Source organism: Protomyctophum parallelum (genome assembly GCF_964188405.1).
Source record: "Protomyctophum parallelum genome assembly, chromosome: 7".
Classification (NCBI taxonomy): Eukaryota; Metazoa; Chordata; class Actinopteri; order Myctophiformes; family Myctophidae; genus Protomyctophum; species Protomyctophum parallelum.
Genome location: NC_139705.1, coordinates 14,974,274 through 14,989,625, shown reverse-complemented (window position 1 = coordinate 14,989,625; position 15,352 = coordinate 14,974,274). Strand labels below are relative to the sequence as shown.

The 15,352-nt window shown below is 41.3% G+C and overlaps 2 protein-coding genes across 2 annotated transcripts in view; one reads left to right on the top strand and one right to left on the bottom strand.

Moving 5' to 3' along the window:
• cacna2d3a (calcium channel, voltage-dependent, alpha 2/delta subunit 3a) overlaps window positions 1–15,352 on the bottom strand; it is a gene marked incomplete at both ends in the record, with an annotated part of 288,788 nt that overhangs the window by 56,635 nt on the left and 216,801 nt on the right.
• LOC310861259 (E3 ubiquitin-protein ligase TRIM35-like) lies at window positions 1,106–2,326 on the top strand (the record flags this gene model as incomplete). Its single annotated transcript, XM_083768655.1, has 3 exons — window positions 1,106–1,839; window positions 1,883–2,000; window positions 2,108–2,326. The coding sequence occupies 3 exons, from the start codon at window positions 1,106–1,108 to the stop codon at window positions 2,324–2,326; spliced, it is 1,071 nt and encodes a 356-aa protein (XP_083624781.1).

Sequence of the window (15,352 nt, the reverse complement as noted above, 5' to 3'; positions counted from 1 at the left end):
GTTTGTTTAGTTGTGTGTCAAGCCCAGAAGATCTCACAACATATCATCATGATGTGTGTGTGTGTGTGTGTGTGTGTGTGTGTGTGTGTGTGTGTGTGTGTGTGTGTGTGTGTGTGTGTGTGTGTGCGTGCACACACCTGCATGTGTGACAGAGAGAGAGTGAACTTTGTCTATAGTGTGTCAAAGCTCCAACTCTTGCCAGTCTGATCTGAGACGCCAGATCAAACACAACTTCCACTGAGAGAGAACAGACTGTCCATCCACAGCTAGAGGAGGAAATACTGACCCAGACCATTGGAACTACCTGCTGAACACTGACCCTCACCCAGACCACTGGAACTACCTGAATACTGACCCAGACCACTGGAAACACCTGCTGAACACTGACCCAGACCACTGGAACTACCTGAATACTGACCCAGACCACTGGAAACACCTGAACACTGACCCAGACCACTGGAAACACCTGCTGAACACTGACCCAGACCACTGGAACTACCTGAACACTGACCCAGACCACTGGAACTACCTGAACACTGACCCAGACCACTGGAACTACCTGAACACTGACCCAGACCACTGGAACTACCTGCTGAACACTGACCCAGAACACTGGAACTACCTGAATACTGAACCAGACCACTGGAAACACCTGCTGAACACTGACCCAGACCACTGGAACTACGTGAACACTGACCCAGACCACTGGAAACACCTGCTGAATACTGACCCAGACCACTGGAAACACCTGCTGAACACTGACCCAGAACACTGGAACTACTTGAATACTGACCCAGACCACTGGAACTACCTGAACACTGACCCAGACCACTGGAACTACCTGAATACTGAAGCAGACCACTGGAAACACCTGCTGAACACTGACCCAGAACACTGGAACTACCTGAATACTGACCCAGACCACTGGAACTACCTGCTGAACACTGACCCAGAACACTGGAACTACCTGCTGACTCTATCAGCTGAATGGACTTTAACAACAACCACTTTCACAGTCAAAGTAAACTTGATTAGAATCATTCTAAAAGGAGTGTTACCACCCCTGACTGCATTTCCTGTCTTTGTAGCTAAACTCTGACACAAAATGGCTTCCGACGCATCTCGCCCAGAAGAGTATTATTCCTGTCCTGTGTGTTGCGTCATCTTTAAAGAACCTGTTATACTGGCGTGTAGCCACAGCTTCTGTAAAGCCTGTCTGCAGGAAAAGTGGAGAAAGACAGAAAAAAAGGAATGTCCCATTTGTAAGAAGAGACATTCAATTGATCCACCTCTTAACCTGGCTCTGAAGAACATGTGTGAGGCCTTCGTACAGGAGAAAGTCCAGATATCATTGAAGCCTTTACAGGAGAAACTGAAGGTTTTTAATGAAGTTAAAACAAACTACGAGCAAACGGCAGAACACATTAAGGTCCGGGCCCGGCACACCGAGACGCAGATGAAGGAACAGTTTAAGAAGATGCATCAGTTTCTACATGATGAAGAAGAGGCCAGGATCACTGCACTGAGGAAGGAAGAGCAGCAGAAGAGTCAGATGATGAAGGAGAAGATCGAGGGTCTGAACAGAGACATATCAACCATTTCAGACACAATCAGAGCCATCGAGGAGGAGCTGAGAGCCGAACACGTCTCATTCCTGCAGACCACAGTGGAAAGAGTGCTCACTGCACTGCAGGACCCACAGCCGGTCTCAGGAACACTGATAGACGAGGCCAAACACCTGGGAAACCTGGCCTTCAGAGTCTGGGACAAGATGAAGGACATTGTCTCCTACAATCCTGTCATTCTGGATCCCAACACTGCCTTTCCAAACATCATCCTGTCTGATGATCTGACCAGCGTGAGATGGGGAAAGAAACAGCAGCTTCCTGACAATCCAGAGAGGTTTGACTGGTGGGGCCGTGTTGTGGGTTCTGAGGGCTTTAACTCTGGGACTCACAGCTGGGATGTTGAGGTTGGAGACAATACACCCTGGGAACTGGGTGTGTTAGCAAAGTCCTTCCAGAGGAAAGGAAAGATACATGTAGGGGGTCAATGTTGGGCCATATGGTTCAATAAAGGTAAATACAAAGCATTCTCCTCCTCAGAGTCAGACACTGATCTCTCAGTGAAGCAGAACCCCAAGAAGATCAGAGTCCAGCTGGACTGGAACAAAGGAACTCTGTCCTTCTCTGATCCTGATACCAACACACACATCCACACCACACACACCTTCACTGACACACTCTTTCCATACATTAGCAATTATCAGACTCTCCCTCTGAAGATGTTACCATGGAAGGTCAGTGTGACTCTGAAACCACGTTAGACATGATGATGATGTCATGTTATTGATACATTATACTGCCTAGTATTTGTTTTCTATTGTCTGCTATCACTTTGCAATAGTATTAATAATATCAGTAATAGTACTAATGCCAACAATAATATAGGGATTATTTTAAAGGTAATTAAAATATAAGGGATTCATGTAGAAACTTAATTATCTCAGTAGTAATCATGTTGAGGAATTGAGATACTTTACCATAAAATGTACACTATTATATTTGTACTGTATATCTCAGCTGTCAGGAAGAAACCACCTAACTCCAAAATATTCATTTTCTTCAGGAAATGAAAACCTTAGATTTTGAAAACAAAGCAATACTGCCTCATCAAAGTTGGTGTTGTGACTTCACTTTATATATTGTCAATTAGTTCCATGAGAGGGGAAGACGTGGTGGAGTTAATTTGCTGCTTTAGCAGACAGTTTGAGGGTCCAATGGAGTTAAGAGGTTTTGTCCAAAGCACAGACATAAATGGTGTTCAATAGCTCTGATTTAAGCAGAAAAAAAGAAAAAATTATAAGAATAAAAAAGAAAAAAAAAGAAAAATTGAGTTAGGTATAGTTTCCTCCCAACAGCAACAAATTTGCTAACTTTTACACTTGTAACTGTACTGCACTTTTTACACAATTTCCTAAAATGTAATTATCAGGTTGGATGAATCTCTTTATGACATTCTATAGTTGTATGATGGTTAGCAGGTCAGTATGTAAAATATTAGTTAATGTTAATGTTAATTACTTTCATGAAACCACAGGATGAGGTAGACTATGTCCCCTCAGCCATCGCGGCATTAAACAAACTGCCCCGCCGATAGGATGGTTCTGTACACAGTGGGGAACTCATGTTTTGTTTTTTTGTTTTGTCTTGGTGCTATGTGCTCTGTGTTGTTTTTGATGTGGGTGTTGAACTGTTGAACAGATTGTGAAGACAAATATCCTTCGGGACAATAAAGATTATTATTATTATTATGAACCCTGCAGTCACTTGAATCACTGATAATAAAATGGTAACACCATACAAAACTCCTTGAATTAACTCTTTGTCCTAATACCTAAAGAAAAAAACTATACTATCAAAACTTGTCAAACATTGGCCAAAATATCAAATAATGTAAGAAAGTCGTCATAAAGTTGACCATGTGGTCCTCAGTGCACAACGACTAGCCTACGGTATAATTGTTGGTTAAATATCCTACATTTGTTTGTCATGTCTATAAAAACCAAATAAAAACTAATATAACAAAAAAATAACAGTCAGTGCATCACTAGGTTTTGGTCGTTGTAACAGCTGTAACAGGTCCCTGCAGAAGAAAGGGATGTCCTAAATGGGACCATATTCCTCTGCATGGATGCATAATATATTAGGGCTGTCAAAATAACTGCGTTAACTGAGTTAATTAATTTGTGAAATTAATTTGATGACAAGCTGTAAACCTATACCTACTACATCAGCAGTTAAGTTGGCATGGGAAAATGAGTTGGGAATCAAATTTCAGATGAGCTCTGGGAAGACAGTCTTGAAGAAGTTAATGCTTGCTCTATCAACTCCAGACATTGCCCTATTCAGTTTCCCTTTATATACCCTCTAGAGACCAGTGGTTCCAAACCACCCTATAAAACAATGCACAATACTAACAGCAAGTGGATTCATGAATGTATGTATATAAACAATATTTTAGGCCAATAAAAAAAGACTATAATTATACCAAATTTCCCGCTTTAAACAAAAGAAGCCTGTCGGCTGCCGGACTATAGTAGGCCTACTGTATAGTCAATATTAGTTTAGTCTCTCTTTTGGGTCTCAAGCCAAACCTATGTTTCTATGTCAGTGGTTTTCAAACCATTTCATGTCAACAAACCCAAAAATTATATGTAATTGGCAGCGGAACCCCATCTGAAAATATAGAAAAACAAATAGAGCCAAAGATTTGAGTTAAAAACATGTGTGCCACATTTTCAAGCTTTCAAAAATAGCAGATCTACAAGCTCGTAGCGCAATCACTCGGTGCCACGCTATGAGCTTGTAGATCTGCTATTTTTCAATAGCTAAAGTATAACATAATGCTTACAACACCAAAAGGATTTGGAATTGGAACCACTGGTCTCTAGAGGGTATATAAAGGGTTAACAACCTGCATTACAGTACTGTATGTATGATCTGTTTGAACTTGTACGATGTGTAAATTATCATTGACCGATTCCCCACAAAAGCAAAGTGTGTCCCTATCAGTTCAATAAGAGATGTCTGTGCGTGCATGCGTGCGTGCGTGCATGCATATGATTGACAGGATGTCTATCAGCAGAACCTGCAGTGTATTTCTTTATAGGGTGGACTATTTAAGAGCTGTCAGCACCTGTTCTAATGTGCTCGTCAAGTGGGCAGCATTGATTGGCTGGCTATGTGTCGAGGTCATGTACTGTCAGCACTGGAAAAGGTAGGCAACTCATATTATGTTTTATTTAAAGGGATATTTCACTTTTTTTAAGAAAATTCTGGTAATTGTATCGTCTACTCAGGCTCATGTGAACACCCCGACAGTTTTTTAAGTTGCTTGATTCAATATTTAGATATTTGATATTATTTTTAGTTGCCCCGCCCCCTTCATATACAAACCCATTGTAACATCAAATTCCATTTCAACCATGATAGAATAGATTCATTGAAAACACCCGTCCTTGTTTCTGGTGACTGATATTGTCCTTCTAATGTGTGGGGTGCCCGTGTTTTCCTGGGCAAACTGACATAATGGGACATTCTGCATAATGAGTATTATGTTTATTATTAAGTATTAGTCAAATAAATTCTGAAAGCCAGACTTTTACACTTGTAACATAAGTATAAGTTCTACATTGTGGCATCACTACTTTTACTTAGCCTATAAGTAAAACAAAGTATAGCCCTCCTGTCTGTCAGTGGTTTTAGCATGCAGAGCCCAGAGCCCAGGGGAACAGCTGCAGATTATCCTGTCATGTGGTGTTGCCAGGTCCTTTCAACAGGCCACCATGTCGTGTGCACCCACTGGGGAAACCCAGGATCATGCTAGGCTAATTTAAGACGCTGCAGAGTGAATGACAACAACGACCCACATACAGAAGCACACAGAGGGCGTCGTTTCAGGGGGGGGGGGGGGGGGAATAGGGTGGTGCAAATTACATTTGTTGTTAAAATGTGAAAGCACTGTATTCTGATAATTGCGACCATAGGTCGCAGTTTACTTTGAAAACCTGCAAAACATGTCAGTCCATGCGTCCATCCGTCCGGCACGCCTCGTGACACGCTCCATGTATGGCCAATACATAATTCATTCCATGTGTTGATATGACATCCATATACGGCCAAACCTCACCAAACCCTGTACACTCAAGACACTGCCCTGCAGTCATAATTATAGATCTCCATGGAGCCGACCTGTTCTGACATTCTATATGTTGATCTGACCTCATCAAACCCTATACACTCACCTGCACCCCCTGCCACCCTTAGATCTCCATATGGAACTGAGCTGTTCTGACATTGGCCGACAATGGGATTAAAAGTGTTTCAACTGGTCTGGTATATATTACACTAATTCTAAATATGTGTTTGAGGTCATTGTTAATGTTCATGCCCCAAAATTTGACCTTTTGGATACACAAAAAAGGTGATTTGTCCAAAAACGTAGTTACACCTGTTGAATCGTTCAACTGTTTGGCCGCTACTATAAATTGCATCAACAATAAAAACGAATTAATTTTATTAGGTGATTTTAATAAAAATTGGACGGATAGATCCTCCAGTAAAGCAAAAGGCATCATTGGCAACATGAACCTTACCCAATTAATCACTGAGCCTACTCGTATTACAGCTACATGTCAATCTCTACTTGATTGGATACTGGTTTCACACCCAAACAGAGTTATAAAATCAGGGGTTATGTCTGACTGTTTCAGCGATCATTCAATTATTTACTGTATTTGGAAAATCAAATTAGCTAAATTGCCACCTAAATTAATTAAAATCCGACAATACAAAAAAATGAATACTGATCAATTTATTAATGACTTGATTTCAATTAATTGGGATAGGTTTCAACTTATACCCGATGTTCATAATGCCTGGGGCTTCCTATACTCTGAATTTAATAAAATTATAGATAAACATGCTCCCTATAAAATGACAAGAGTAAAGGGAAGTCATCTTCCCTGGATTACATCCGAACTCATAACTCTGTTTAGACAGAGAGATACTGCATGGGCCTCATCTGGGAGGACCAAGCATCCTGATGACTGGGAGAGGTAAAGGCAACTGAGGAATAGAAGAGGACCAAGCATCCTGATGACTGGGAGAGGTATAGGCAACTGAGGAATAGAAGCAAAACTTTGACCAGAAATGCGGAATCAAATTATTACAAGGAATCTCTCCACCGTGACTTTAAAAATCCGAAACAATTTTGGAACAAAGTAAAATCTTTAACTAATGCATCCACTAAAAATACATCTCCTAATCAATTAAAAGTTAATAATGCCATATTGCATAATCCGCAGTTAATTGCTCAAGCTTTCAATCAGCACTTTTCCTCTGTTTGTCCTACACCAATGCCTGACCTGCCCATTGCATTTAACAACATGCAGACTTGTAATAGTTCCTTCTCTTTTAGGAAAATAACACCAATAGAGGTCCATGATGTAATTATTGATTTAAAGGAGAGCAGTGGTCCTGGGTTAGATAACATTGAAACCAAATTTATCAAATTAGCACCTCACATTCTCATGTACCCTCTCTGTGATGTCTTCAATATGTCACTAACAACCTGTCAATTACCTGCTGTCTGGAAGTGTTCACGTATCACTCCCTTGCACAAAGGGGGTGATGCACTTGAACCCAATAATTATCGACCTATCTCAATTATTTGTTCAATTGTAAAAATATTTGAAAAGATAATCCAGACCATAACCAACTATCACATTACCTCAACGAAAATAACATCCTATCACCCCATCAATCTGGATTCAGATCTAATTACTCCACAACCACTGCCTTACTAAAACTTACAAATGATATTACATCAGCATCTGCCAACAAAAAATTTACTGGAGCTATTTTCATTCACCTTTCGAAGGCTTTCGATTTGGTCGACCATTACCTCCTCTTAGATCAATTATATTCTGTTGGTCTATCTCGCAATGTTCTCTTATGGTTTAATTCATATCTGCATAATCGAAAACAACGTGTCGTCATACAAGGATGTAAATCTGATTTGTCAGTTCAGGAACGAGGCATGCCTCAAGGCTCTTCCCTAGGTCCACTTTTATTTACTATATTTATCAATGACCTCCCCTCAATATGCTCCACATGCAATGTTCAACTCTATGCTGATGATACAGTTCTATACACCTCCAAATCTACTTTACCAGAAATAGAATCAGCTTTACAATCAGATTTCACCACTCTACAAAACTGGCTAGCAGCCAATAAACTTCAACTCAACAAAACTAAATCCTTCACAATGATCTTTGGCACACGTCAAAATATTAAATCAAAATCGCTAAATCACTCATTCTCTATAACCAGCTTGGATGATACTCCTCTGCAAAGAGTTGAACACACCAAATATTTGGGCATGTGGCTGGATACTGAACTTTCGTTTAAATGTCACATTGATCATATTGTAAGAAAAGTTAACTTTAGTATTGGTGTTCTTTATCGCTCTAGAAACTGTTTTACATTCTCAGTCAGGAAAAGACTAGTCATACAGCTTATTTTACCGATACTCGATTATGCAGATGTTGTGTATCTAACCGCATCTAAAACAAACCTGAATACTCTCAACATTGTATATAACAAACTGTGCAGATTCATCTTAGGTTGCCCTTTTACAACTCACCATTGTATCATGTATGAAAATCTTCAGTTGCCCTCTCTTACTGTAAGTGTCACTGGATTCAGTTTATTTTCAAATGTATACACCTCAATTATCCTCAATATCTCAAACAGTTTCTAGAACCACCCACCACCAATTACCAACTGAGGCATTCCATTCAACCTTATTTTTCTGTTCCCATAGTCTCCAATACATTAGGTAAGAATGCATTTATGTTTAAAGCTCCCTCTGACTGGAACAACTTACCAACCAATATTCGAACCATTTCATCTTTCAACATGTTCAAAAGTGCGCTGTCTTCTTACCTTACGACCTCCTGCACATGCCCATGATGCCATGATGACTATTGCTCAACTTATTTATTCAATGTATTTATACACTATTATATTACATACCTGACTTAGCGTATTTATAGTTACTCGCAATGAATATATAAACAGTGTATATGTGTTTCACGTGGATACGTATGCTCTGGATATGTACATATGTGTTTAATCAACTGTACTCATATCTGACAGAACAAATGATCCATCTCTTTGCTATTATACTTGCTTATTGTAATACCCTGTTTTTTGTGTTTTGTATTTTGTGTTTGTTTGTTTTGTTTTGTGTTTTAGTTTTTCTTTTTTTTTCTTCTCTTTTCTCCCTTTTGTGTATTGTATTGTATTGATTGTAGTTAGGACCCTCTCGAAAACGAGATACTGTATCTCAATGGGGTATTCCTAAATAAAGAAATTTCAAACTACTGCACGTTGGCTGTGTAGGGCAGTTAAGTGTGTCTGGGTTTAATACATATTAAACCAATGAAAAGTAGACAGTGAGCAGAGGAGAAAATCAGAGAGGGGGACACACGGGCGAACAAACAATAATAATAAAAAGACACCCACAATTGTTTTCAACTGAATGAGTTTGTGACAATGAAAGCCCGGAGCTTAGTTTTAACGTCCAGTCACTCACACACATGTCAAAACATACCTTGTCACTTTATGCAAACTGAGATGGATCATTGTTTCTTTGTTTTTGTTTTTGAAATCCCAAGTGGTTCACAAAAATATGGTTTCAGACACCATCCGTCAACTCTCGTTCAGTTAATGAGAGTGACGGAGCCATTAAGGCAAGTATTCTGTACGCCATGGGGTTAGGGTCAGGGAGGGTCCGCTAGGGGTCCGTGAAGGGGTTCTAGGGGGTCCCCAGCTAAATGATTAATAGCTGGAATCAAATGGGATGCTTACATATCTGTAAACCAGAATGCATGAAATGGTGCATTTATATGGTTGCTTTTATATAGCGCTTTTATCCAAAGCACTTTACATAGATATAGTGCATTCAATTCACACCGAATCAACCTGCCGGCGGAAATACCACACGACAGTGAGATTTGAGTCTGGCTTATTAGCCAGGCTAGCTCAAGGACATTTAACTTTGACACTAACTCTGTGGGAGCCTGGGTTAGAACTGGGTAAAGTGTAGCGGTCACTACCCCTGAGCCACTGCCGCCTCAGTGGTGTTCTATCGTTGCTGTTGGGTAAAACACTTGTACATTTCAGCTCTATGAGCTCACAACGTCCTCACGCCTCCCAGACACAATTTCTTAATCCCATGATTTTGTAACCCATTTTTTCAGCCAGTGTCACTTATCTACAGTAATGTAATCCTGGGCTCTACACAATGGACTGACCGCATGCTTCCTTCAATGCAGTAGTACAAGCTGCTTCTTTTCACCTGACAGGGAGTTTCCCCGGTTGGACGTAGCGTGTGCAAGGAACATATAATTCCGACCAGTTTCTTTCCCCATCCATCAGGCGCCCGGGCTGGCCAGGGGGATGTAGTTTAGAGACCAGGATTACTGCATGTTTTTTTTTATGAGGGTACCTATACCCTATTGCTATTTTTAACACAATAAAAAAGGAACATGTCAGAGTTACAACTTTTCAACCCGGCAGCAACACGAGTATTTCCAATTCTATTATTCTAATACATCTTGGATCCAAATATTGTAATTTTAATCCACTACATTTAGTTCAAAACTAGATAGACTACTAGTTAATTTGTAGATTTTGATTATTATTACAAAACATGCATTACCCACTTCAGCCCTGTATACATTTCGGCCATTTGAAAATAGGCTCACAATGTGTTCACGATACAACGCATTGTGAAACTGCTATTTTCGAATGATTTTTATACATTTGAAAACTTGAAATGGGACACTGAATAACGACTACTTTCCACTTTTGGTACTTTAAGTACATTTTGATACCAATACTTTTGTACTTTTACTCAAGAACATTTTGAATTCCGGACGTTTAATTGCAAAGTATTTCTACATCGTAGTAGTGTTTATACTTTCACTTACTTTACTAAGAAAAACATCCGAGTACTTTTTCCACCACTGCACTTTGGCAGGTCTCCTGACTGTGTCAGATTGCAGAAGGGGACATGTTCGTAGTGACAGGCTGAGCAGGGTAAGAAATGAGCTGAATTCTGCTGATCCTCCCTTTCTCTTTTCTCTGTCCCGCTCTCTCACTTCATCATCCTCATCATCATCATCATCTCTCAAAAGCCCTCTTTCTAATGCCCTGAATTCTTCAGCCAACAGTAAACTTATCCGGGTGACGTTTAAGAGCTTGGAGGACATACAGTATTTATAATGCTGTGAGCTGGCTTATACGATTCCCGAAAGGCGAGGAGCAGCGAGTGGGTAAAAAAATCTGTTCCAAATCCGACCAATGGTACCCATCTCCTATCAGAGCAGTGGCATGCAGGCAGGCAGGCAGGCAAACAGGCAGGTGGGCGGGCGCACAGGGGGGAAGATGATGACAACCTGGTCTAAAGCCTCAGTTTCTCTGGGGCTCCATTACATTCACAAAGGCGGACGTGGATCAATGTTGATTATGTATATATGCAGTTTTTGACGTGTCTATTGGCGATCATGAGTAAAGCCTGATTTATGCTATATTTGCTTACTGGAAGTAGATGAATTCCAAGCTTTGATTGATTAATTGATTGAATATTTTACAGTCAGACGTTAAGGCTAAAAGGATAACAGGAAATCCTGGGGACTTCTTTCCATTGTGGTCCTACTGTATGTGTTCAATGAACACAAATACATGTGATCAACAATATACCAGTAAGAAGCCTTGAGGGAGAGAAGCGTGCACACATCCGCCTGGGTGACAGCAGACAACTCACTGACTGACTGATGCAGGTTTTCATATTTACGCGACCTACAGTCGCAAAAAAGCACTATATGTACAAAGGTGAAAAAGGAAAAGCAGCAACGTTCGACACAGCGCTTTAGCTCACTCAGTGGTGTCTCTTGTGGCTCAAGTTCGCTTAAAGGAGCATTCAGTGATTTGGGTGATTTGGAAAACCCCCCGGTCTGCCCCGGTAACACGATGTGGAAATGCACGCACTACAGTGGGGGGGACACGTGACAGGCCAACAGCACACACACCAAGGCCCGCAACTGCTTGATCATGATTGGCGGAAGGCCCCTCTCTATCCTGATTGGATGAAGGCTGGGCCACCTAGCCAAAAACAAAACAGTTTTTTGACCCCCAGGGGTTAAATGGGGACAGGGAGGAACTCCTTATATGGTCAGCACACTCTATAGTAGGAAGGATTATCACTTATCCTGATAGATGATTTTTCAGGCCAATTTAGATAGAAACCAGTGAGTGACCAGTAGTTAGTTAGGTATGTGGGCATTGAGGGCACTGTCCTGTCTTCTACCCTGAGCAATCCCAAAGTAGCAACGTGTGTTGGAATTAGGTAGGTCATGGGCTTAAGGCCGAGAAGTAATCGGCTATTTTCGGTGCTTGACATCATCAGAAGGCTATAAGATAAATAAATCAGGCACGTGCGTGTTGTTGCCAAGAGAGGATTGTGTGTTCGTCCACAGCCCAGTGACAATGAAAGTTGTTTCTGGACGGACAAACACAAACACAAACACACACACACACACACACACACACACACACACACACACACACACACACACACACACACACACACACACATACGTGAACATTCTCACTCACACAGCTGTTGAGAGATGTGGTGATTTGCAAGTGCGGTGGTGCGTTTGCCCGCCGGTGTAGCTCCGCAGCAGAGCAGCATGTCAGAGGACACATGGGACATTCTAACTGACAGTCAGGGGAGGAACACAACAGCGCACACACACACAGAGGAGCCTGTGACTAAACACGCCAGCAGTCTTCAGAGTTCGGCTCAAAAAAGGCCGTCCTAAACTGTCATGTCAAACTTACAACCAAGACATCTGGGTAAATACATAATTTAAATGTACAAACGTCTAGAACAAGGTGTTATTAGGTCTTTGATGTATTATGTATGAAACGCTGCTGACCATTTGGATGCCCTACGGCCTATGCTGACCATTTTGTGCTGCGGCACGTTTCCTCATGCAAATCGGCTACTTTCGCCGTATGATTTGTCCTAATGTCGGTGCTAAATAACACTTAAACTGGCTGCCAGACCGGGCGGGGAGGAGGGGACACTTCAGCTCTGAGCAGCTCCACATGGGCACGCATGCGACTCGAGGACACATGCACGGGCACTCGTTATTAAGTGGCGGAGCCGCCGAGAAAATTCTTATTTTGAGGATCGGCTTGGCACATGTTGATGGCCCCTCTGCGTGCTGCCCTCCACACCGTGCGTACTGTGCGTATACCTCGCGGCGGCACTGACGAAAGGAAGCAGGTAAGTAAAGTACGTTGATCGGAGTGACCTATTGTCTGTATCGGCTGGGAATGAGGGTGTATATCCCACTTTTCAAAGAGCTAGACCCCCTGGGAGATGGATTGCTGAGGTGGAGCACCACACCTACCATCAGCTCCCAGTACTTACAACACCTACCATCAGCTCCCAGTACTTACAACAACACCTACCATCAGCTCCCAATATTTAAAACACCTACCATCAGCTCCCAATATTTAAAACACCTACACTTACAACACCTACCATCAGCTCCCAGTACTTATTCATATGCTGAATTGGCAGTTTACCATTTAATAAAAAATATATTAGGATGAACTGACCAAGGTTTTTATTTGTATTATTACCAGTAAGATGCCGTGAGGGCAAGAAGTGTGCACGCATCCGCCTGGGTGACGGCAGACGGCAGACTGCTGGGCGAGCGCTGGTGCTTTGGCATGGGGGTTAAGATCAACATATGGAATGAATTGTGTACTGGCCATATATGGAGCGTGTCTTGAGTGTACAGGGTTTGATGAGGTCAGAGCAACACATAGAATGTCAGAAAAGTCAGGATGGGTGGGGAAGATATGAAATGTCAGCACAGGTCAGCTCCATATATGGAGATCTAAGGGTTTGAGGTCAGATGTAGAGTTGCTGGCCGTGTTCTGCCCACTGTTAGTGTGTATTATTGCCACCTAGTGGTAGTTTTCTTACAGGTTTAGTTTGGCACCATGTGATGTTTTTCGACCCTCCTAGCTTGCCATAGTAGTATAGTATGTGTTCAGTGTATGCAAGACAGCAGAGGAGAGAACATGCTAGATCCTGTTCTTTTGACAAGCCTTGGGAAATATATGTTTCTGTTGGTTTTCTTAAAGTATTATTCTGTCAATCTATTTGTTTAAATATATTTTTTATCCCACGATTTTGTAACCCATTTTTCACCCCTGTGTCAATCATCTAATGTGATCCTGGGCTCTACACACCCTCCACCAACCTAGTCCCCATATATGGGGACAAGGGGAGAGCAACGGACTTGAACTCATGCTTCCTTCATGCATGAGTGTCCAAGTTGCTCCTTTACACCTGACAGGGGGGAGTTTCCCTGGTTGGATGTAGGCTATAGTCAATCTATTTGGTGATGTTTATCCATCCAAATGCTTTGAAACTACACTGCATGAAGCAAATGTTGATGTTTATGTTTGAAGCTAACTAAGCTAATCAACCTCACTGTTTGCTACAACTGCATGCCATTTAAGTACATTACATTATATATGGTGGCAGCATTTGTATGTAATTTATTTTCTATTGCAATATGTTGTATGTTTTGACATATTTATATTACAGAATGCATATTTTTCTGTATTGTCTTATTGCAGTTTTATAACTTCTCCAGTGGCAATTAACAAGACTATATTGCAATCCGTTTGTGCTCATTGGAAAGACTGTTCGCCATCTGCCAAACTAGCCTGCTAATTCACCTAGGGAGGGCAGAATAGGCCGGTTACATATATATACGGGAGATGCAGGTTCTAGAGAACAGAGGATCACAAAATAAATAAAGTACATGATGTAAAGTAGGTTAGGATATAGACAGATGCCCACGTCGCACTCAAACTGTTTTAGTGCCTGGTTAAAGTAGGACAGGATATAGACAGACACCCACACGTCACACTCAAACGTGACTCACACACTGACACCAGCTCAGATTAGAGCCCTGCATATTCCATACATTAAATGTGTTAAGTGCCTCCACAGGGGATGTGAATAATGATTAGCATGGTGCTAATCTGCTTAATAGTAGTAATTTCCAATTGCTTTGAGTGGACCATGCAGCACATGCAGCGTCTGGATTTTATGAGCACTTCAATGCACTGCAATGAAAACAAAACTCAACGACAGGCTGAAGAATCCCCATTAGAGATGTGTGAATAAGCCTCTAGTCTTCCTGGGGTCCTGAACAAAGCACTCAAATAGCCTACAAATTTATATTATATTTATATAAACAAACAACAAATAATTACAAAAAGACAAATTAACATTATACAATCAAATCGAACAGACTAGTCAAATTAAATAAATACACGGATACCATACTAAGCTGCTTGACACTTGGCAAGATATCTCTTGATATATTTTGTTAAGGGAATTTTGTCATGGATTGTTGATCCGATGTTTTGGGACAAAGCATTACAGACAGAGTACTACTGACCTACAGTATAAAAAAAAATATAAAAAAAATCATGGTGCTGTTCTTGTTCTTATGTTACCAGAAGCTGCTCCTCTTGTGTTGTAGCGTATTGGTGCTAATAATGTTGTCAGGTATGCGTGTCTGCACGCATTACTGAGAGATGAATCTCCAGTGTGCACGTACGTCGGTTACCCGAGGCTGAGTTGCCCTCATGAATGCATCCACTGAAAATACATCTTC